This window comes from Pectinophora gossypiella, chromosome 17 (assembly GCF_024362695.1).
Source record: "Pectinophora gossypiella chromosome 17, ilPecGoss1.1, whole genome shotgun sequence".
Taxonomy (NCBI): Eukaryota; Metazoa; Arthropoda; class Insecta; order Lepidoptera; family Gelechiidae; genus Pectinophora; species Pectinophora gossypiella.
This window is the reverse complement of record NC_065420.1, coordinates 4,006,820-4,029,188: the sequence shown is the minus strand read 5'-3', so window position 1 is coordinate 4,029,188 and position 22,369 is coordinate 4,006,820. Positions and strand designations below refer to the sequence as shown.

General features: G+C 40.8%; 3 protein-coding genes across 8 annotated transcripts in view; 2 read left to right on the top strand and 1 right to left on the bottom strand.

Annotated features, from left to right (window-relative positions):
• The window catches only part of LOC126374330 (uncharacterized), a 43,185-nt gene that overhangs the window by 11,681 nt on the left and 9,135 nt on the right, over positions 1–22,369 (top strand). The gene's annotated exons all lie outside the window — the stretch shown is intronic.
• The window catches only part of LOC126374313 (hillarin), a 69,372-nt gene continuing 47,338 nt past the window's right edge, over positions 336–22,369 (bottom strand). For 5 of the 6 annotated variants that reach the window (XM_050020864.1, XM_050020863.1, XM_050020866.1 and 2 more), the window contains exons 5-14: positions 15,095–15,211; positions 13,767–13,966; positions 11,722–11,944; positions 10,983–11,209; positions 7,468–7,686; positions 6,522–6,745; positions 5,790–5,920; positions 4,252–4,509; positions 3,488–3,665; positions 336–2,799 (exon numbers count right to left, since the gene is read on the bottom strand). In XM_050020864.1, coding sequence (XP_049876821.1) covers positions 2,663–2,799; positions 3,488–3,665; positions 4,252–4,509; positions 5,790–5,920; positions 6,522–6,745; positions 7,468–7,686; positions 10,983–11,209; positions 11,722–11,944; positions 13,767–13,966; positions 15,095–15,211 — 1,914 coding nt within the window. In that variant the 3' untranslated portion in view covers positions 336–2,662. The remainder of the gene's footprint in view (positions 2,800–3,487; positions 3,666–4,251; positions 4,510–5,789; positions 5,921–6,521; positions 6,746–7,467; positions 7,687–10,982; positions 11,210–11,721; positions 11,945–13,766; positions 13,967–15,094; positions 15,212–22,369) is intronic. The other variant, XM_050020869.1, reaches the window with a different exon arrangement.
• LOC126374353 (probable methylcrotonoyl-CoA carboxylase beta chain, mitochondrial) lies at positions 19,572–21,606 on the top strand. Its single transcript, XM_050020957.1, has one exon. The coding sequence runs from the start codon at positions 19,629–19,631 to the stop codon at positions 21,300–21,302; it is 1,674 nt and encodes a 557-aa protein (XP_049876914.1). The 5' UTR covers positions 19,572–19,628; the 3' UTR covers positions 21,303–21,606.

The following is a 22,369-nucleotide window of genomic DNA, read 5'->3' as shown; positions in this document are numbered from 1 at the left end:
ATTCTGAGTTAATATCAAGTGGAATTTTCCGTCGCAAAATTCATGATTTTTTTTAGGTTTTTTTTTAATTATTTTCGATTCTATACTTTTGCGATCGATAATTCCACTGATATTAACTCAGAATAATAAGCTGAATCAGCTTCCTCAGTATTCGTTACGATAACACTTACACTCCGTACCAGTACATATACAGGTAGCCATACAAGTAGATATGGGTGTTAGTGACACCATAACGAATACTGAGGGGGATGATTCAGACCATAATTCTGAGTCAATATCAAGTGCAATTAATTTCCTGTCAGAAAATTCATGAAAATTTTTGTTTTTTTTTTAAAAAATTATATTCCGTTCCATACTTTTGCGACGGAAAATTCCATTTAATATCATTTCAAAGTTTTCGTTACGATGTCACTAACACCCTGGATACACATACTTCTCGCCATTAAAAGTCCTATGTAATAGGGAGCGAGTCTACTTAGCATATTTTAGTATAAGGAATCCGTTTTTCATACAAAATTTTCTTAGTAGCTGTCTATGGAAGACTGCTTTGCATTAAAATATCGATTGAACTATTAATCGATTATGTTTGTACCATACTAGAAACTTAGAGCATACTCTACGTCTACTTAATAATTATTGTGCTTATTATATCTTATGACTTTTGTGATTTTTTACAAGTGATCTTTGAGTGTTGTGTTTTTACGATTTTTCTGTATATTATGAAGAAATATAGATTTAAGAGAACTGTGCCGTCCTCTGCAGGTGCTTACGACTATAATTAAAGATCTGACTTAAAATAAAACATAAACATTTAGAAAAGTAACATGCCATATATTTTATAAAAATTTACATATTGCCGTGTTTATTAAATAAAAAACTACAAGTATAAATTAAAAAAAATATATGTATCTCTTAGTTCTAATTTTAAAGTTAATTATGTATAAATTGCTGTATTTCATTGTGCGTGTGTAACAAGACTTGGAATAAAATAGAGCAATATATTTTAAATGGTTTGTGTTGATGAGTAAGCGTAAGTATGGGGTCATATTTCAGTACTTATTCACCGAAATTTTGCAGAATGACCCTTTAAGGTGGACGTGTATAGTCATGAGCTATTGCTCATGATATTTCATGTACCCACTTTAGAACCCTGTCGCACACCTGACATTTAATGACCTTACGGTTTAATTGGCAAAAAAGTTAATGTGACATGGTATCAAAGTGTATACATATTAGTACTCGTGACCGTACCTAGACGCAGCAGGGCCGCACGCACTGTAGTCATGAAACCGTATGCAACGTCGCGCACCTATCCGCGCCTCACGACCCGCTTTTTGCCGTTAATGTAACGACTTCGGTGCGTGCGGCCCCTTTGCGGTCTAGCTGTGGGTTCACCTTGTTTCGCGGGTTCGACTTCTTTTCCAAAAATATCCTTCTTATTGAGACACTGTTCTTTTCTTGAAATTTATATTTCAGACTACAGGGGCTAAACATGCCACATTGAAGCAATTCATCTAAAAAAGCAATCTTGCTATTTGTCATTTGTTGATATCGCGCACTTATTTTATATGTGAAATTTGCTTTTTAGATGAATTGTTTCGATGTGGCCTTTTAACCCCCTAGGTTTTCAATAATGCAAAATATCGGCAACTAACAAAATTAGACCCTGTACACCTAAGATTTAAAATATGTTTTCTATGAACACTGGACGTGACAGTCGAAAAGTTAGTAAAGTATTATTACTGTGAATACAGAGCCAACTGTCACGATCTAAAGTTATTCTTAGTTTATACAAATATATAACCCACAAGTATGTTTTAATATCTATAAGCAATCAGATTGCTTTAGCACAACCTTTCTAACTTAAAGTTACATAAAACTGTCCGATTTCTTTACAATTTGACATAGAATTGTATACAAATTTATAATTTCTCAATAAACGACAATTTATAACGGACGGATTTTATTTCTATCATAAAATAGAGTTTTATAATTATTTATTATTAATTATCTACATTTGGGTATAACTATCTTTATAAAATATACTCGTATTTATACTCCCTAAGAATCGAGGCTTAAAATGTATTAAAATACAACCAATTCGTTTTAGTATCACTCTTCAATATTTTTATTAGGTTTTTACTTGTTATATATTATATAAAAAAAGAGTCATTTCTTTTATAAATTCACAAATAGGGTTGCCATTTAATCGGAATTACTTCTTTCATAATAATAATTCATTGCCATCATAAAAAATGTAGACTTTGCTCACGTTAATTCATTGTATCATACTACGCTTTAAAAATGGAAGACAGATTTACACACCACCTTAAGTACAGTTTGGCATAGAGTAGAAATTACGTATATATTAGGCTGCTTAGTCTGGTAGCACTTATATTGAGCCAATCACATATACTTTAAGTTATCTGACCAATGCAAAAATATTCTACCAATTTCATCTAAACATAACATAAATAGCCTATATACGTCCCACTGCTGGACACAGACCTCCCCTCAATCTACTGGAGAGGGGGTTATTTTCATCTAAAATTCGGGTATATTTTGCCTTAACCTCGTAAGGGCGAGATTTCCAGACGCAATCGTTTTTAGTTATGGAGTTTGGGTTTCAAAAGGACTTTCGGTTTCACGAATTAAATGTTAGTTAATTCCTCTTGCTGCTGTTGATGAGGTATTTGCAACAATGTGTGAGGAGGTGCTTCTCTTTCTCAGTGGAGCCGTTCTGGTGGATGGCTGTGGGTCCGCCGCGCTCCCGTGTGTATATGTCTAGGCCGTATTGACCTGGAAATAGACGAATTTTGAGTTATGCTATGCGGAAAAAAATGCGATGAGATGGAGGGTAGGGTCGGACCACATCGCCTCGTCGATGCCGCGTGCGGTCGCTTTCTCGCTCTGGCAAATGACGGTACTTAGTGACAGAAAAGGATAGAAGTATAGGAAAGTGCTGATAAACGTGGTTTGACCCTTAGGTCGTGCAGATGGACAGGTAAAGCGCTAACTATAACATTTCTAAACTAATAATAAAAAAAAATAGATGTTTTTTTTTGACCGTACGCAAGTATACCCCGGACAATTCATATGAAAATGTCATGTCTCTAACAGTGTGCCGTCTTACCACGTAAGTGCGAGCGAGATGGAAAGTCCATTTGCGCTACCTCTTACTCCTTAGCGACTTACGGCCATTTAGACTAAAGTAAGATGGGGTGAGGTAAATTTATCGCGGCGTCTGTTACGAATCAGTGCGGGACGGAGTGTCCGTTCTATACGTAGTATGGTTCTTTATTCTACAACGCAAGGTAGATAATTGTTTACATTTACTTATAAACCTGCTACTAAGTGTCTGACAGTCTATCCAGAACTTATCTGGCAGATAGTAAGCCCTGCTAGCGTGCACTTACTCAACTTAGCCAACCAGACAGTTTATCAGCAAAACGGGCCCATATTTTGACAAAAGGACAGTTGAACGTACCTTCTTCGGGGAAAGTGATATAGAAAGATACTATATCGTCGGAAACGTTTTGTTGCACGTATTTGGAGAGCCGTTTCTCGTCGACGCCATTTTTGTGCAGTGTTGCCATGAAGTCCGCCAGAGGGCGCGACATGCGGAACTGAATCTCCAGCTCGCGGCCTGCGAATACTAGCGCCTCCTAGAAGAGTAAACATACGGTGTCAGATGTAGACTTTTTGTTTTGAAGTGATGTATGGTTGGTTTTCCGCACATGGTATTAATTAATTGGCCGGAGTCAGATGTAGAAGTTACTGGTGAGTTGGCTCACCAGCGTCCTGTCTATAGATGTGAGGCCGCTTTAAAAACCATTTAAACCAATCCGTTTAAAACGAAAAAAGCCGTTTAAATCCGAAATCAACCATTTTTTTTTCGGTTTAAAACGGCTGCTGTTAATGACTTCTTAATTGTACCTACATTTTCATGATTTTACCGAGGTAGGGATTTAACGGATTACCTATAAACTGTGTAAAGAATTTTTGATTGTCTAATATGCTGCTAATAATATACTTAGCGTGTTTAGTTGTAGTTGGTCCGTCGTGGGTACTTTCTATTGATATTCTATTAAACTGTGACCAAATAATGCCCTTAAAACACAGTTATTTTATGTTGTAGGCCAGTTTTTAACAGTTTAAAATGATTTTTACTGCCGGGAACTTTCCCAGAGTGGGGCACGGCACATCACTAATAGTGGTCCACCGATGGGCTACACTACTAGGGATCCTTACCTGGTGCGTAATAGGGACCAGTCCAAACAGCCTCGTCGCCTTGGTAGGGCCCCACTCGCCACTAGCACAGTCTGGTAACGGGACCATCACGGTCTGCAGCTCAGCGCAGCAGATCTTGAACTTGCACACGCTCTTGAACTTCATGGGCTCCCCTGTGAGATACTCGCGAGGTGTCACAGCGTTTGCGAAGATGTCCAGCAGGAACGCCCCGCTGCAGGGCGCGTGCACGCGGAATGAGACCACGTTGCCAACTACTGACTGGAATAGGGAATTATTTATTTACACAAAGGAACACACAGAATTACAGAGTAACCTAATCCACTTTAAACTAGGTATACAAAAAAACAAAAGGAAATAAGACTATAAACATCAAAAATTACAAAATAAAGTTAAACTGCCTACAACAAAATAATAAGGATAAAAACTAGAAGCTTGATATAAGCGGCAGCACTGTTGAGTGTTCCTTAATTTTGACAGTTCGGCCCCGATTCCTGCAGACACCGCCTAATTTTATTTTAAGTTATATCCGTCATTTTCATATCCGTCGAAAAGGAAAGGGACGGATGATTCACAGCTCTTAATTTTAGGAAGAATGAGTAGGTAAATGAATGAATAACAAAAAAAGATAAATAAAAAGGTACGTCGCTGGTATGCAATCCGTTTGACGTGCTGTCTACTTAACTGTGTCGGGTTATTGACTGATGTAAAATTTTTAGACGGCTGTTTTAGATTTGTGCATAAAATTGACGTGTGTTCCATAAATTTTATGCTTGTCGATTACCCATCCCTTTCCTTCTCGGCGGATAAGAAAATGACAGATATAACTTAAAATAAAATTAGATGGTATTTAGAGGAATTAGCACAATGTCCAACTAAAGTTCGTGAAAATGTGGAGCAACGTAAAGTGTAACCCGTCTGAAGAAAAAGAAAAGCCGTCAGTTGGAAAAAGGCAGTTTTGATTGAAAACAACTTTTTCTAAGTTTTCTTCTTTCCGTTCTTTAGGGAATTAAATCATAGTGTTGATTTTGCAGTTACCTAAACGCTGCGCAAAGGCTTATAGGTAGTGTAAAAATATTACCAAAACAATGTTTGTTTACTTAAATGGGGAACTGTCAAAATTTAAGAACACTCCATCTGATGGGGGAAATTGGCAGTTTTTATCCTCATTGCAAAAATTTGTAATGATACAATATTAGGGAGAAAGATTGGCATTTTTCTCAAGTCTGTTAGTTGGGCCTCGTGCTTTGAAGCTCTAGTAAATAAAAGTACGGGAATTTGAACAGGCAATCAACAGGTGTCCCATAACTTTAGTCGATTGATTTTGCAAGGTTTTTAACTACTTCAGTGGAAGTATACCCATGATTGATTACGTAATTAAGTATGTCGAACTATTCAACGGAGAATCTTCATAATATCCTGTAATACAGGTCTTGTACTTAGAAGGATATGATGGCTCGACATATTCTAGAGACACGGCACTTAGTACTGCGTTCAGAAAACCCACATCAAGTAGTGTAATGAAGTAAAATATCTCGTACCTGCATGACGAATCTCTTGAGACTGACTCCGTCGAAGCCGTCGCCCTCCGTGTCGTAGAATTTGAGGTTGTAGTGGAAGATGAGCGAGCTCTGCATGTGTGCCGGCATGGCTATGCGCATAGTCGCCGCACCTGCAACATAATTTTCATTATATTTCAAATAAAAAAGTCAAAAACTACTCAAAGCTTTACGCTTAAAGCGCTGAATTGAGATTGAAAAAATATAGCACTATTTTTTTCTCCGAAATCATCCCAAAGCGAAGGGGATGCGCGCGCAAAGCTGGCATTCTTCGTTTCGAACAATAACTTCAGACAGTTAAAGGAGCGAGTGATGTAAATCTTCACGGTTGTCCATAAGTTCTTGACTCTTCCTTTATCTAATCACTCCATCACATTACCTATTTTAATACCTAGTATCGCGTACATTACGTCATCCTTTTTGGTGTAACATGGTAACAGCATGATATGCGTCGGATGATATTGTGAAGTACGCCGGAAAGCAATGGATGAGACTTGTACGGGACCGGAAAGATGACACGAAAGAGAAGAGGCCTATACTCAGCAGTCGGTGGATAATGGCTGAATAGATTGAATTGTTGCTTGATAACAATAATATCTAGCCTAGATATTTGTTTTGTAAAAAAGAAACTGGCTCAGGTTGGATAACGTCGAATAGATATTAGAACCACACTTGCTTGCACAAAGTAATCATGAAGGTATACATTACTATTACCAGTCAAACACCGACCTGTGGAGTCAGTATACATGACGGCTTTGGTGTTGGGGTCGCTGAAGTAGAGGCCGTATCTAAAGAACAGCGAGCGGACGAAGGGAAGCTCTTCGAAGTCGTGGAGAGTGATGGGAGTCTTCAACAGTTGCCAGTCTGGTTGGAGCGGGAAGAACTCGTATATGAACTCGCGCGGGTCCGTCAGGAAGTAGTGGTCGTCGTATTCGTATCTGGAAAGTGAGAAGAGGAGTAAAGGTCATAGCCCACTTATAACGGCCTCTGTGGTCCAGTGGTTGAGGGTTCGATTCCCGGTGGGGACATATCACAAAAAAAATACTTTGTGGCCCCTAGTTTGGTTAGGACATTGCAGGCTGATCACCTGAGTGGTCGAAAGTAAGACGATCCGTGCTTCGGAAGGCACGTTAAGCCGTTGGTCCCGGTTACTACTTACTGATGTAAGTACGTAGTCGTTATATGAGTCATGTCAGGGGCCTTTGGCGGCCCAATGGTAACCCTGACACCAGGGTTGATGAAGTTGGTCACCTCACAACCCACACGATAGAAGAAGAAGACCAAAGTGACTTGACTACTGGCGGTAAACAGCCGAGCACGGGCAGTCGATGGCGGGAAGCTTGCTGACACCAACCGAGGTGTTTTTACGGCTAATAACCGGGACCAACGGCTTAACGTGCCCTCCGAAGCACGGAATAATCTTACTTTTTCGGACAACCAGGTGATTCAAGCCTGAAAAGTCCTTACCAAACAAAGGACAGTCTCACAAAGTGATTTCGACAATGTCCCCATCGGGAATCGAACCCGGACCTCCAGATCGTGAGCCTAGCTGTAACCACTAGACCACGGAGGCTGTTATTTCTTAATAAACATAAATAAGTAAATAAAGTATTTATGAGTCATAGTCATGAAGTTGTTGCTGGTAACATTAGAAACTGACCTCAAACTGTCGCTCTTCCCTCTGTTGCCGGGCTTCGGAGCGTCCTTGGCGTTGACCAGGTGCCTCGCACCCCAGTTGCATTGTACGAAGCGCCACGCGCCTGCAACGTACACCGCGTTCCACGAGTTGCGGAATCTGTTGTCTTCGAAGCGGACGCCGGGTTGGTAGCCGGCGGACTTGCTGTAGCCCTTGATCACCACGCAGTGGAGGCCTGCGTAGCTGCAATGGAGAAAGAATAGGGCTTTGGATTGTGGGAAGTTATATAGTAGCTAGTTTGCAGAGAATGTTCTGGACTAGGTGACGTCACTGCGACTGTGTATTATAGGTCCCGGCAAACTTCTTGAGCATCGACCTTGACTGCGCACAACCGAATTTTAGATCTCTTTGGTGGTGCGGTACGGGGCGCGGGGGCGGGTGAGTCCCGCATCGACCGGCTATTGGTAGATCAGTCGATACTTCCCCCGCGCACTCTGTCTTCGTCCCTTTGACTCCCGAATACACTTGCGTGCAGTGAAACTGTCACGTTTCTGTTATTGCTCTTTTGTTAGTTTTTTTTTGTTATTGCTCATTTGTTTAAGTTTAAGAATTAGTGACTAGCACGATGTCTATGTCTACAGATCCAAAACCTAGCACTAGCTCTGGTATTGCTGGTTTCAACCTCATGGAAGGAATATTATACTTACCTGACGATTAGTTTTTTATTAAATATAATAATATAAGTTTAGTTTTATTTACATAATTAAATAATATAATAATTGTTTTTTTTAATGAAGTTAAGAAAATAATCAAAAGTTCATTTTTTTGCACGGAAGTGTACGTGCGCGAACTTTCCCCCACTACGACACTCGATGCTCAAGAAGTTTGCCGGGAATTATAATTATGACGTCACTGGGACTTTCCAGGCTACGTTTCCCAAAGAAATATAGATGGCGCTATGTGTGATAATTACCTATTTTGTCATTACTTGGGTAAGTACATAATTATTCAAAAATATGAAGTAATGGCTGAGGCATAATTATATAAAATTATGTTGCTACCTATATTGCGTCTCTTTATTTTGACCATACATACATAAACTCACGCCCGTTATCCCTAATGGGGTGGGCAGAGCCACAAGTAATCAAAGACAACTTGCAGCCACTGTTGATACGATGTCTTAAGCTGGATATGATGAACCTTATGGTGAAAAGGGATCAGCCTATCGCCCATAACATTAGTCCATCATGTTAGAGGACACATTTTGACCATCATCATCATCATCATTGGCCTTATACGTCTGTTTCAGACGATTTATGACGTCATTGCCTCAAAGAAATGCACTTTCTTTCATGGCTGTGCAAGCCAATCCTAGAGCGGCAAACTCTACCGCACACTCTGCAGGAGAAGTCTCCAACTGGTGGATTGTTGTTGGTTTGATGGCGTTTCATTCTCCTGCTCGCCAGTGTGTCAAACCAGGTGTGGTCATGAGTGTCGCGTCCATCGAGCACACGCTTCTTCCACAGGTCACGATCATCGGCGAGCTCCTCCCATGCTTCGTGGTAAATCCCAAATGAGCTCATGTCAGCTCATGACATTTTGACCAGAATAATAATAATCAGAATAGTAATAATAGTAATAATGCTATTATAGCGTCTTCCACCTACTATTATTCTTATCAAAATAAAGACACGCCCAGACACCCAGCCACAATACATCGTGCCTGGGTGTAATAACAAGTGTCATAATTTATACCCAAAAACAAAGATAGGTGGAGATACATAATAATTATCTCTGTTATCCATTTAGAAGGTTTAAACGAAGGCAACACTGTACAGCGCCATGTATATTTGTTTTGGGGAAACGTAGCCTAGAAAGTATAGCATAGCATATTGAGAGTCATATCTCAATAGTTTAGGCCCTGCGCAGACGACAGACTATCCGTGACGCACATAGGTTATATTTTTACAGACTAAAAAGTGCGTCACGGATAGTCTGTCGTCTGCGCAGGGCCTTAAGAGAAAAGTATTCATAAGGCCCTGCGCAGACGACAGACTATCCGTGACGCACTTTTTAGTCTGTGAAAATATAACCTATGCAATTATATGCAGTAACGCACACGACGCGCAAAAAGTCCGGCGCGTTACTGCATATAATTGCATAGGTTATATTTTCACAGACTAAAAAGTGCGTCACGGATAGTCTGTCGTCTGCGCAGGGCCTTAATCTAACTTAATTTAAGTCGAAATAATTTGCATAGTGGATTCTTCTTTATAAGTTATTTATTTATTCTTCTGCTTGTCATTCGCACTCATAAAAGCAGTACTTAATATCCATACTTAATATTATAAATGCGAAAGTGTGCGTGGCTGTTTGTTTGTCCGTCTTTCACGGCAAAACAGCAACGAATTGACGTGATTTTTTAAGTGGAGGTAGTTACGGAGTGTGACATAGGTAATTTTTTGTCTCTTTCTAACCCCCACTTCCCTAAAATGGAGGGTGGAATTTGTATGGAGCATTCCACAACGTCACAAATATGTGAATTGAATACAAAAAATGTGCATATTTTGGAAATCTGCCTCCAATCCGTTCAAAGAGGGGGTGAAATTTTATACTAATGGGACCTTTCGCAGTTTTCAAGGTAGGAAACTAAAAATTGATACATAAGAAAAGGGGAACCGTGTGTACCCCGAAAATAACGCGAGCGAAGCCGCGGGCAAAAGCGTATTTATATAACATTAGCATGCTAGAAAATCAGGTCTTTCAAACGGACACAACATTAAAATTGTAAATAAGATACTTTGTTTGTCATAAATTGTTGGTCCCCTGTGGCGTTGTCGGGCATCAAATTATGATATTGACACTTGCATTGGCCGGTAGAACTGGTTTGCTACCAATCAATGACATGGTGCGTTGGGAATCTCACACCGAAGCCTATGAATACGTTTAAATCGGAGATATTAGTTATTATTAGTGATAGAGTGAGAAACAGTGTGATAAGAGAGAGATGTGGTGTAGATGACGAGAGTGACTAAGATTGAGAAAGGTGTTGGGACCCTAGCTCAGCACCAATAGTGGCATAAGTGTAGCGGTGATCGAAATTATTAAATTGTCATAGATAAACTAAATGCGCTCTACACCTTTTTGCCACTACTTGAAAGTCTCGAGAACCTACAAACATCATCAGCCGTACGACGCCCACTGCTGGGCACAGGCCTCCCCCAAGGATCTCCACGACGATCGGTCCTGCGCTGCCCGCATCCAGCAATAAAAAATATTATAAATCCTTCCTATTTTCTTCAGGGTTGATGAGATTGGTAATCCACCACACAATCCACACGATAGAAGAAGAAGAAGAACCTAAATAAAGATTTTATCTATCATTTACGGGTTTAGGGGAAAGGGTGGGGGGGGGGGGTTTGAAAGAAAGAATGAAACGTTTATTATAAAGGGACACCACAGTAACAAATACAAAACAAATATATAATTTAAAACACGGGTTTGGGGTTTTGAGGTTGGGAACGCTAAAAAAACCTCACCTGCACAATCTCTTAAACAGAACATGGTAACTTTCAGTCCCGTGCTTGATGCCTCTCAGTAGGCCAAGCGGCGAGTCTCCTCTGAGGTTGTCGTCGAACTGTATGTTGTTGAGATTCTTCACTGTGATCCAGCGGAATATCGTTCGCGCCTTCTCCACGTCCGTTGCGCATCTGCCGACTAGCTGCCGGACTAGGTCCGTGAATGTTTTCTGGTCTTCTTGCGCCACCTGGGGAAACCAACGTTAGTGGACTTTTCAAATTCAAAAATATCTTTATCACTTGAGTTTGGTTGTTTAAGTTTAGAATCTCAGAAAAGATGTAACGCTAAGATTAGATTTTCAAGTTCATAGAGATAAGTTGCATTTACACTATCATTCTGTGCTATATCAAAACCCGAAATTACTATGGAATTTATAATGAAAAAGCACACTATGACGTAATATAGTATATAGAAAAATGTAATTATAAAATGACAGATTTATTATTAAGTTTTCCGTAATAAAAAATAAAAACCCATAAATAAGTTAATAGAAAAAAAAATGTTTTAGTTTAGTTTTTACTTTTTGTCTGTCTTTATTTAGTACTTAATCAGAATTTCATATTTTATTTTTTACCTAGGATACTATGTACTTACTCATTTATATCAACCTAATAACCGTTTTCAATGGAGTCACACACCTGACCAAGACCGTGATACGGGTGTCCAAACCATAAAAAAAGCAAAACAAAACCCACGCACCGAAATAGCAATCTTATCCACATCAGCAAACTCCATGGGGTCGGTGTATATGTGGAACTTGGATACAAGAGGCGGCTGCGGCGGCGGCGCACGCGCAGGGTATGGCGGCGCTTCCTCCCCGTCCACGTAGAGCGATGAACCGGCCATGTACTCTGATCTCCGCTCCTGGATCAGCTCCATCATCTCGTGGCTTTGTTTCTCGACTAGTGCTGCTGTTGCTGCCCTGATGATGAAGAAACATGCAATTTTAGATTTCGCCACCGACTCTCTTTTTGTGCAGTATGTGTAGGGACCGCAGTTATTACTCTATTTCGCCATGGAGTACTTAGAGTACCTAGATGCCAATAACAGTATCGACAGGGTTAAAATACCGGTGGGGACATATCACGAAAATCACTTTGTGACCCCTTGGGGTTAGGACATTACATGCTGATCACCTGATTGTCCGAAAGTACGATGATTCGTGCCTCGGAAGTCACGTTAAGCCGTTGGTCCCGGTTACTACTTACTGATGCAAGTTAGTAGTCGTTACATGAGCCATGTCAGGGGCCTTTGGCGGCTGAGTAATAGCCCTGACACCAGGGTTGATGAGGTTGGTATTCCACCTTACAACCCACACGATAAGAAGAAGGTTTAGGCCTGTGCTGGATTCGAACCTACGACCTCACAGTGAGAGGCAAGCGTTCTACCAACTAGGCTACCACGGCTACATTACATACTAAGTACTTATTATAATTTAAGTTAGGTATTTTGTTACACTTGTGTTACCTGTAAGTTTTTTTTTGACGTGACTTATTGTAGATTTGCCGCAGATGGCATTAACTACTTGGCCGGACAAATGGGGAGCGCTGAAGGCTCTCACGTTTAAGACAACAGGCCTGAGGGTGCCCAGTTGGGCGCGAACCTCGGCTCAGGGCGTCGTCTGAGAGGAAAAATATTTGAGTAGGCTATACAATTCTCATCCAAGAATTAACTCGTATTTGATAAGGCAAGGAAAACCCGTGTTTAAAAGACATTTGCAATTCATTAATAAATAAAAGTTTATCGATTTAGGTAAGTCGTAAAATATTTAACGACTTTTGATTATCTAATAGGGTGGAGTTGATTTTGCAAATTCCGAAGTTACAACTTGATTTTGTAATCTGTCGGATTTAAGTTTGGACTGAGTATTCGTTTGACTTAACATATTGCAAACGCATTACTTTTCGTAGGCTAGTCTAGGGTGGAATTGGCTGTTCTCTTGTCACCATAAGCTTCATCATATTCATCTTAGGACTTGCACCAACAGTTGCTGCAAATTGTACTAGATTACTTATGGCTCTGCCCACCCCATTAAAGATTACGGGCGTGAATTTATGTAAGTTAATTACTATTTAGAAAGTAGAAATTTATGCAAATAACCGTTTGGGAACAAATATCTGAAATTGTATACAATATACTTTTTCTTTTAAGAACGTCTAGGGCCCTGTGCCGAGGTTTTTCTTGCAGCTACTTTTCCCCGGCTATAAAGGTTGTGAGAAGCTGCAGTAGTTTTAGGCGCATAAGACGTTCTAAAGAAAATATTATAATTACGTAAAAATTGACGATTCAAAGTGTAACTATTTTACCAAATGAATAAAGATATTTTTCATTTTGAATTCATATAAGTACAAATAGTGATTATATTTTAATAGAAAGACAACCTAATGTAGATATGCAAAAGGGCTCAATTGCTGGCAATTGCTGTTTAGCAATAAGGCCGCCTATTGTGCTTATGTTTTATTCGTATGTTTATGTCCTTTATATATGTTCTTGTGCAATAAAGTATTATTGATTGATTGATTGAAAAGGGCTTGGCTGACTCGGCGACTCAGCAAGGCAAGGTGGATGGCCTAGGGCGACGGTAGAGGTCGACGCGCGTCGGCAAGAATTAGACCTACCAAAGTAGGTACGTAAGCTAGTGTTGTGACCTTCATTAGCATAGTGGTGTATTAGTCGAGATTAGGTTGATCGATTCATTTTATCTAACATTATGTATTCTCGTTTCCTTCCCGGCGACTACTCACCTCTCATGTTCCAACATCTTCCTGGTAAGGCTCTCCTTCTTCTTGTCTCGTCGGAGGGTCATGTTCTTCTCCAGGTCGGCCCTCTCCTGCTGGTGTCGCAGTGTGAGGGCCCCGATCTCCGCGTCCGGCCGTCTCTTCTTCACCTGCATCTCTTGCTGAAACCTGTTCGTCAGCCTTTCCAACTCTCTTTCCCATTCGTCCTGGAAAATATAATAGCTATAATTAGTAATTACTATCATTGGCCCCGATTTATTTTAAGTTATACCTGTCACTTTCGTATCCTTAGAAAAGGAAAGGGCCGGAAGATTTATAACTTTTAATTTTAAAATAACCCGGGCGAATAAAATAGGCATCTCGCTCGTTTGACGTGTGCTGTCAACTTAATTCTGCTGGTTAATTGACCAATATAAAATTTTGGAAGGGTTTTTTTAAATTTCTTCATAACATTGACGTGTGTTCCATAAATTTTATGTGTGTCGATTATCTGTCCCTTTCTTTTCAGCAAATAAGAAAATGACAGGTATAACTTAAAATTAGATGGTGTGTACAGGATTCTCATTACTAATATAAAAGCGAAGCACACTCAATTCGTCAGGCCAGCTTTATTGCGTTGTTTGTGTGCCTTGGCACCGGATCTTTAAGTCGAAGTTCGGTCTCACATCAGAGTCCACAACAACGGCCCGGGATAGATATCTAGGAGTCGCCGTCGCAGGATACTGTTTGGACGATGATGATGATGATGAAAAACGAAGTCACGGACCACCACCATAGAATAAGGAATAATACTACGTGTAGAACGGCAACTCCCCGCTCCCTGCCAGCGGCTGAGCTAGGTTTACCTCACCCCGCTCGGTCTAACTTTAGTCTTCAATCGTACGGCGTCAGACGCCACACACACAGACACGCGTTTACGATAATGTCAATGTGTCATCATCATCATCATCAGCCCATTAACGTCCCCACTGCAGGGGCACGGGTCTTCCCTATGGATGGATAGGGAGATCGGGCCTTAAACTATCACGCGGGCCCAGTGCGGATTGATGGTTATTAACGACTGCTAATGCAGCCAGGACCAAAAGCTTAACGTGCCTTCCGAAGCACGGAGGAGCTCGAGATGAAAACTTTTTTTTTGTGGTCACCCATCCTATGACCGGCCTCTGCGAAAGTTGCTTTACTTCAACAATCGCATACCGAGCCCGTTAACCGCTGCGCCACCGAGCTCCTCAAATCAATGTGTGTCAATGTGTAGTATCTGTGTAAACGAGGTTTTTTGTATGAAGTGTTCATGGTGTGTCGGTGTTGAAGGAGAGTCGTGTAAGTGGGCTAACCTGTATTTCTTCTCGTATTCTTCTGTTCTCTTCTTCTCGATGTTTCGAGAATTTTCTGTACAAGTCGTCTTCTTCCTGTCGGTGCTTCATCTCAAGCTTTGTTTGCTCATCTCGATCCTGTTGACAAAAAAAAAGTTGAGTATTATATCGATTATCGTCGCGTTATACTTAGTCTTCTTCTATCGTGTGGGTTGTGAGGTGGATTACCGACCTCATCAACCCTGGTGTCAGGGTGTTATTACTGAACCGCCAAAGGCCCCTGACATGGCTCATGTAACTAAGTACTTACATCAGTAAGTAGTAACCGGGACCAACGGCTTAACGTGCCCTCCGAAGCACGGATCTTAGTTCCGGATAATCAGGTGATCAGCCTGTAATACCCTTACCGAACCAGGAATGACATATTTTTTTTGTGATATGTTCCTACCGAAATTCGAACCTGGAACATTCGGATCGCGAGCCTAACCCCCAATCACTAGACCACGAAGGCTGTCACTAGTGCTGATCACGTGTTAAATCCTTAGTCGTATGTTCTAAATATAATTAATTCAAGAGTCACGCTCTTGTCGGTGTAGCATTCTCCATGCTACTTTTTTGGGAAAAATAGTGCAGTGGTTTCCCTCTTCCGCCCCGCAGTACTCTGACGCGAGTGGAATGGCTCTGGCGCACAGAGTAGTCTATGAATTAATATGCTATTTAAAATCAGTCAAATAAAGTGAACAGTTTACACTGCCTACATGTTAGTATTTGCCTAGTTATTCTGAATACCAATTGGCCGTAGGCACCTGCAATCAAGAGCTACTATGTAAATGTCGTTAAGACTTAAGTAGGCGTTAACAATAAATTATCTTTCAACAGTTCTATGTATAGTTTTGTAGATCTACGAAAATGCTAAAATTGAAATATTATCTAATTGACAAAAGTTTTATACTCTGCAGGAGTTTTTTAAGATGCCGCAACCGTCAACCCTGACGACGTACAAATTAAAAATATTCCAAGCTTTTAATTCAACACTATAGGCACTTATATATAACACGATCTTCTATCCGTACCCTGTCAAGTAGGCGCAGAAAGTGAAAATACCTACTTAACTAGGACAATACTCTCATAAATAAATAATCTATCACGCGCCAAAATTTCGCATTTACATTCGCGTGTCGTAAGCTCTATCTCGCAGTATTTGGAGTGTAAAGTTTACACTTAATTAAAACGTATGAATTACAAAATTGATATAAAACGTTTTTATTTTAGCGTGTTATAATGGAGTTAGAACATGCGCTGGCGACCGCATTCTTTCATAGTCATTCATGATTTTGGCATTTGCTCTAAATTTTATTTTACTAGGTTATTGCGTTTGGCATTCGGCCGTTATTGTTCAATTGGAAACGGTTTGCTAGGTCTATTGTAATGCTAATATTCATTTAGAATGAGTATTTTAATTGTTTTCTATTAAATATTTTCGTTGAATCACTAATTTATAAAAATCCAAGTTGATTGAGGGGAGGCATGTGCCCAGCTATTGAAGTATATAATATGCTGTTTATGTTTATGTCACTAATGAGCCGTGGTAGCCCAGTTGGTAGAACGCTTGCCTCTCACTTTGAGGTCGCAGGTTCGAATCGAGGACAGGCCTAAACCAATGATTGTCGAATATGTTTAATATAATAAGGGAGTATGGAGCATATCCACCACGCTGCTCCACTGCGGGTTGGTGGAGGTGTTTTTACGGCTAATAGCCGGGACCAACGGCTTAACGTGCCCTCCGAAGCACGGAATCATCTTACTTTTTCGGACAATCAGGTGATTCAAGCCTGAGAAGTCCTTACCAAACAAAGGACAGTCTCACACAGTGATTTCGACAATGTCCCCATCGGGAATCGAACCCGGACCTCCAGATCGTGAGCCTAACATTCTAACCACTAGACCACGGAGGCTACTGTGTTGTGTGTGTTGGGTGTTAGTGCACGAGGAAGTAATCAGTTCGACAGCACAATAAAATTGAAGAGTCAAGATTCATACACCTGTCGTCATGGAAGGAAAGTGTCGCCACCTTTCGGCCACGGCGGAAAGTGAAACGGGTGTCGTTCACCCGCTGGCCGGCCGCCGCCTGCGCAAACCGCGGCCTCTCGCTTGCGAATTAGATCGGTTTTACAATGTGCGATTCGATATTCTATATTAGATGGTCAGATGGTCTAGTGGCAAAGTACATAAGCTCACGTCTATATCTCAGGGACAACGGCCTCCTTGGTCCAGTGGTTGAGCGTTGCGCTCACGATCCGGAGGTCCCGGTTTCGAATCCCGGTGGGGACATGTCACAAAAATCATTTTCTGATTCCTAGTTTGGTTAGGACATTACAGGCTGATCACCTGATTGTCCAAGAAGTAAGATGATCCGTGCCTCAGAAGGCACGTTAAGCCGTTGGTCCCGGTTACTTACTTAATGATGTAAGTAAGTACTCGTTACATGAACCGTGTCAGGGGCCTTTGGCGGCTCTATATAACCCTGACACCAGGGTTGATGAGGTTAGGTTGTTCCACCTCACAACCTACACGATAGAAGAAGGATAGTCAGAGGTACATCCATCGAAAGATGAATTATCTACCCACAACTCACCGAGCTTTCTGTTACGCCACGTGATAGGTGGTGGCCGTCTAATGGTCGAGTGAACTGTGTTAGTGAAAACTGCAGTGATAACTCATTGGTGCAAGGTCGTAACGGGGTTCGAACCGGCGTTCAGTTCGAACCCCAGTTCGAGAAGCAAGCTGGTGAACCACTGGACCCCTGACTATTTATATACTCGCTAAAGTAGGTACCTATTATAAATCGTGCTAATCGCATAATCGTCTATACGCGTCGTCGTCCCAATTCGGATGCACTTGCGTTTGCGTACGTTAGCGATTGCAAGTAGACATAAAAGCCACTTGGATAAGCTATCATGCATATTTTGAGTAGCTATTTCTTGAGATATTACGGTAGCCTTATCGCTTTTCATAATAATTATCTTGGCTTTCAGAAACTTAGCAGTTGTTGGAAATATACCTAATTCAAAATTGGGTATTATAGTACATTCTTACTATTTTATTAGGCAACTATTATAGTTTTGCCATTTTAGTGGAATTGATATGTTAGCGTGGGTTGATATGTAGCTATACTTAGATGATCTGTGGGTTTTATGACCTATAAACTTATAAAGGCTATTTAAGTAGCTAAGTATTACTAGCTGTTGAGGCATTCTCCGGCCAAGTAGTTAATGCTATAGGCCATATAGTCGCTAACTGAATCTGATTTGTACCTTTTGCTATTTACAAACTGGATTAAAAAAAAAGAAAAGAAAGGAAAACATGAAACAGTAGGACTAGGGCCCTGTGCTGGGAGGTTTTCTGGCCACGTCTTTCCCTCAGCGTTACATATTCCGATGTGGTAGTAGTTTTACAGCTAGTTACATAATATGTAATTTAATTTTGTTTGACGTTCAAAAAGCGCTAACTTTGTAAGCCAATTTTGAAAAATAAATATTTTTGAATTTTTTATTGTCAATAACACGCAAATTAGTTTAGCAAAAAAAGAGACGAAAACGAGTATGAAACAAAAATGTAGAGACATCATTATAACGAGCTATCATAGGTGATTAACGATTCAGGATATGTGTTCTGGCTATCATCGAATCAAGCAACACTAAATTCAGTATACATGTATCTGTGGGAGTATGTACTTTTCTCATACGAGAACAACATCTTAATGTACATCTGTTTAAAAAAAAACACAATGTGACCTCTTTGCTATGGATAAGTATATTTATTATAATGACTGTCATGTATTCGCTTCTGGTTGAATCGGAGAGTGTAAACGTTATTGTCACTATTACCTACGCTGCTCGAGGCGTTTGCCGGCTCACTTGATAGCAGCCCGCAAAAAGAACAAAATGATTCGCAGATCGAGAGAGGCTGACACGACCACTAATTTGACACGGTTATTCCATTACACCAAGCAGTGGACACACTTAACAAAAACACCATAAATCATATCTCGCCACATCAGTGTCATAAACCTTGAACGTACTGGATCTAACAAATTCTTAATATCCATTCAAGGTATATTTCAAGGTACACTTACTATGTGCCTGGAATATCCAATCCTAACATCAAACTTGGCTTTAACTAGGTCATATCACGTCAGAATGATTGAATATCCATTCAAAGCTAGCATTAAAGTTAAGAACCTCATACTTAAAGCGTTCTGACATTTATTTCGTGGTATTATGCAAAGAGGTGTGTGATCTGAATGGATGCGCCGTAATAGATTCAGCGTAAACATGACATCAATACACGGCAACAGTCGTGACAATAGTCGCGCATTATCATTTCATACATTATGCGTGTTTTTATCAACTTGGTTCGCGGGCGGCCAAGGAATTTGTTTTGTACGATTCGAATCGTATAGATAACGGGACCCGCTATCGTCAGTAGCGCGGCAGCGGCGCGTCGACCGGTCGTGTTTTTATATCTGTCATTTACATACGAGTAACGTAGAAAAATGCTTAAACTAGTAAGAGGAATACGGCGGTTGAATGCCCAAAGCCGGCAGCTGAGCCACGCGACTGTTGTGGGCAGCGAGCCGAACAGAAGTGATCCGTATTACCAAGAGAACAAGACCAAAATGGACGAGTTGGTCGAGGAACTCCGACAGAAAACTGGTGAAGCGATCAAAGGCGGCACAGAGGAAGCGGTAAAGAGGCACACGGCGAGAGGAAAACTGCTCGTGCGCGACAGGATTAACCGGTTGGTAGATGAAGGCAGCGACGTTTTGGAACTGAGCACGCTGGCTGCCACCGACATGTACAAGGGCCAGTTACCGAGTGCCGGCATCGTCACCGCTATCGGTAAAGTTCACGGCCGCGATTGCATGATAGTGGCCAACGACGCCACTGTTAAAGCCGGCACCTATTTCCCTATGACCGTCAAGAAACATTTAAGAGCTCAAGAGATTGCCCAAGAATGCAAATTACCTTGCATTTATTTGGTAGATTCCGGCGGCGCTCACTTGCCGGATCAAGCCGACGTGTTCCCTGACAAACAGCATTTCGGAAGAATATTTTTCAATCAAGCCAATATGTCTTCTGAAGGTATACCGCAAATATCCGTCGTAATGGGATCTTGTACGGCAGGTGGAGCATACATTCCTAGTATGTCTGACGAAAGCATTATTATTAAAAATCAGGGAACTATTTTCTTGGCTGGACCTCCTTTAGTAAAAGCGGCAACGGGAGAGTCGGTTTCAGCAGAAGATTTAGGCGGAGCTGACTTACATTGCCGTCAGTCAGGTGTAACAGATCATTACGCACAAGACGACGAACATGCACTTCATCTCGCCAGGAATATTGTAGCCAATTTAAATTGGAATAATGATCAGAAGACTAGAATTCATACTGCTAAAATAGACGAACCACTACATGATATTGAAGATCTTCATGGAATTGTTGGTGCTAATATACAAAGACCTTTCGACATAAGAGAAGTCATCGCAAGAATAGTAGACGGCAGTAGATTCCATGAATTCAAGCAGCTGTATGGGGATACTCTAGTCTGTGGGTTTGCTAGTCTTTATGGTCATCCAGTTGGAGTTATAGGGAATAATGGTGTCTTACATTCTGAATCAGCATTGAAAGGATCTCATTTTATTCAACTTTGCGCAGCAAGGAAGATCCCATTGTTGTTTTTACAAAATATAACGGGTTTTATGGTTGGTAGGGATGCCGAAGCGGGTGGTATTGCCAAAAATGGAGCTAAGATGGTCACAGCTGTGAGCTGCTTCAAGGGTCCAAAGATCACGGTTGTTGTTGGCGGTAGTTTTGGAGCTGGTAACTATGGAATGTGCGGTCGAGCCTATTCTCCTAGCTTCATGTACATGTGGCCTAATGCCAGGATATCTGTTATGGGTGGGCCACAAGCAGCCACAGTATTGTCGTTAGTAGCTAAAGATAAAGCACTAAGGGATGGGAAAACTTGGACTGATGAAGAGGAAAAGAAAATAAGGGAGCCTTTAGAACTGAAGTTCGAAAAGGAAGGTCGTCCCTATTATAGCACAGCAAGACTTTGGGACGATGGAGTGGTTGCTCCTAAAGATACGAGGAAAGTTATAGGACTTAGTTTATCTGCAGCACTGAATGCTCCGTTCAGGGACAGTAAATTTGGTGTGTTCAGAATGTAATAAGAATGTGATAAGATAAAATGAGACATTAATATTGTGTGTGTGGGGTGATGAAGTAATTTCAACTATGAAGCTGTTTTGATAAGGACAACGATTTGTTTGTTAAATTATTGTGATATCTTATCTTTGGTGGATAGCGTTGTTACTAATATACGTTTTGATTTCATTTGACGTAATGTGACGTAATAAGTTAAAGAAATTGTTTGCGAAGAAAACTTTTACTATTTATGCTTGTTACTTAGGTGTATAATTTTTGATATTTTTACAATCTAAGCTAATATTAAAGCAGTTACGATTATTGTTAGCAGGATCTATCATTTCCTAATCATAATTTACCATGTAGTGCACACTTCTTTTCCTATCTGCCTAATTCGTTAGATGTAGGTAAAGTATTGAGAGGCAGTTAATATTATTATTAGCACGTAGACATTGTAATCCGATATGTTTTAAAAACTCACTAAATATGCCTAATACCATATTTGCTTGTATTGAATGACATTTCAATTATTATGTTGGTGGCAGTGGTCATCTAACGACCGGTCAGTATTATTCTTTGCTCAGTGTGGCCCAACTTAGGAAGGCACGGTTTCGTTGTATGACGTGAGGCATCTGTAGTTAGTGACATCGTAACGAAAACTTTGAGGGATGATTCACACAATGATTCTGAGTTGATATCAAAAGTATGGAACGGAAAATAATAAAAAAAAAACACTGGCTTGCTTTTGAGAATGCCTTCGTTGTATAGAGGCGCACGCGACACGACGTACGCCACCTCTCGAGCTCCAGTGGTGACGCTGACACCCCCGTATTCAGCGCCAGTGGCTCAGGAGGAAAACAGGAGGTAAACCGCTAGCACAAGCGCATGGCGCTTCTAGTCTTCACGGCAGATGATTGCCGTTAATCTCGTTCAGGGCGGAAGGTCCCGAGCAAACGCTCTCCTTCTGCGCCTTGGACGCCGAGCAAGGCTACTAACCTAACCCAACTTTATCAACAATATTGTAACCTGTATTACCAAGTCTAATAATCGTGATAAATAAAAGCGAGTGGTACAATTCATACTTTTGCTC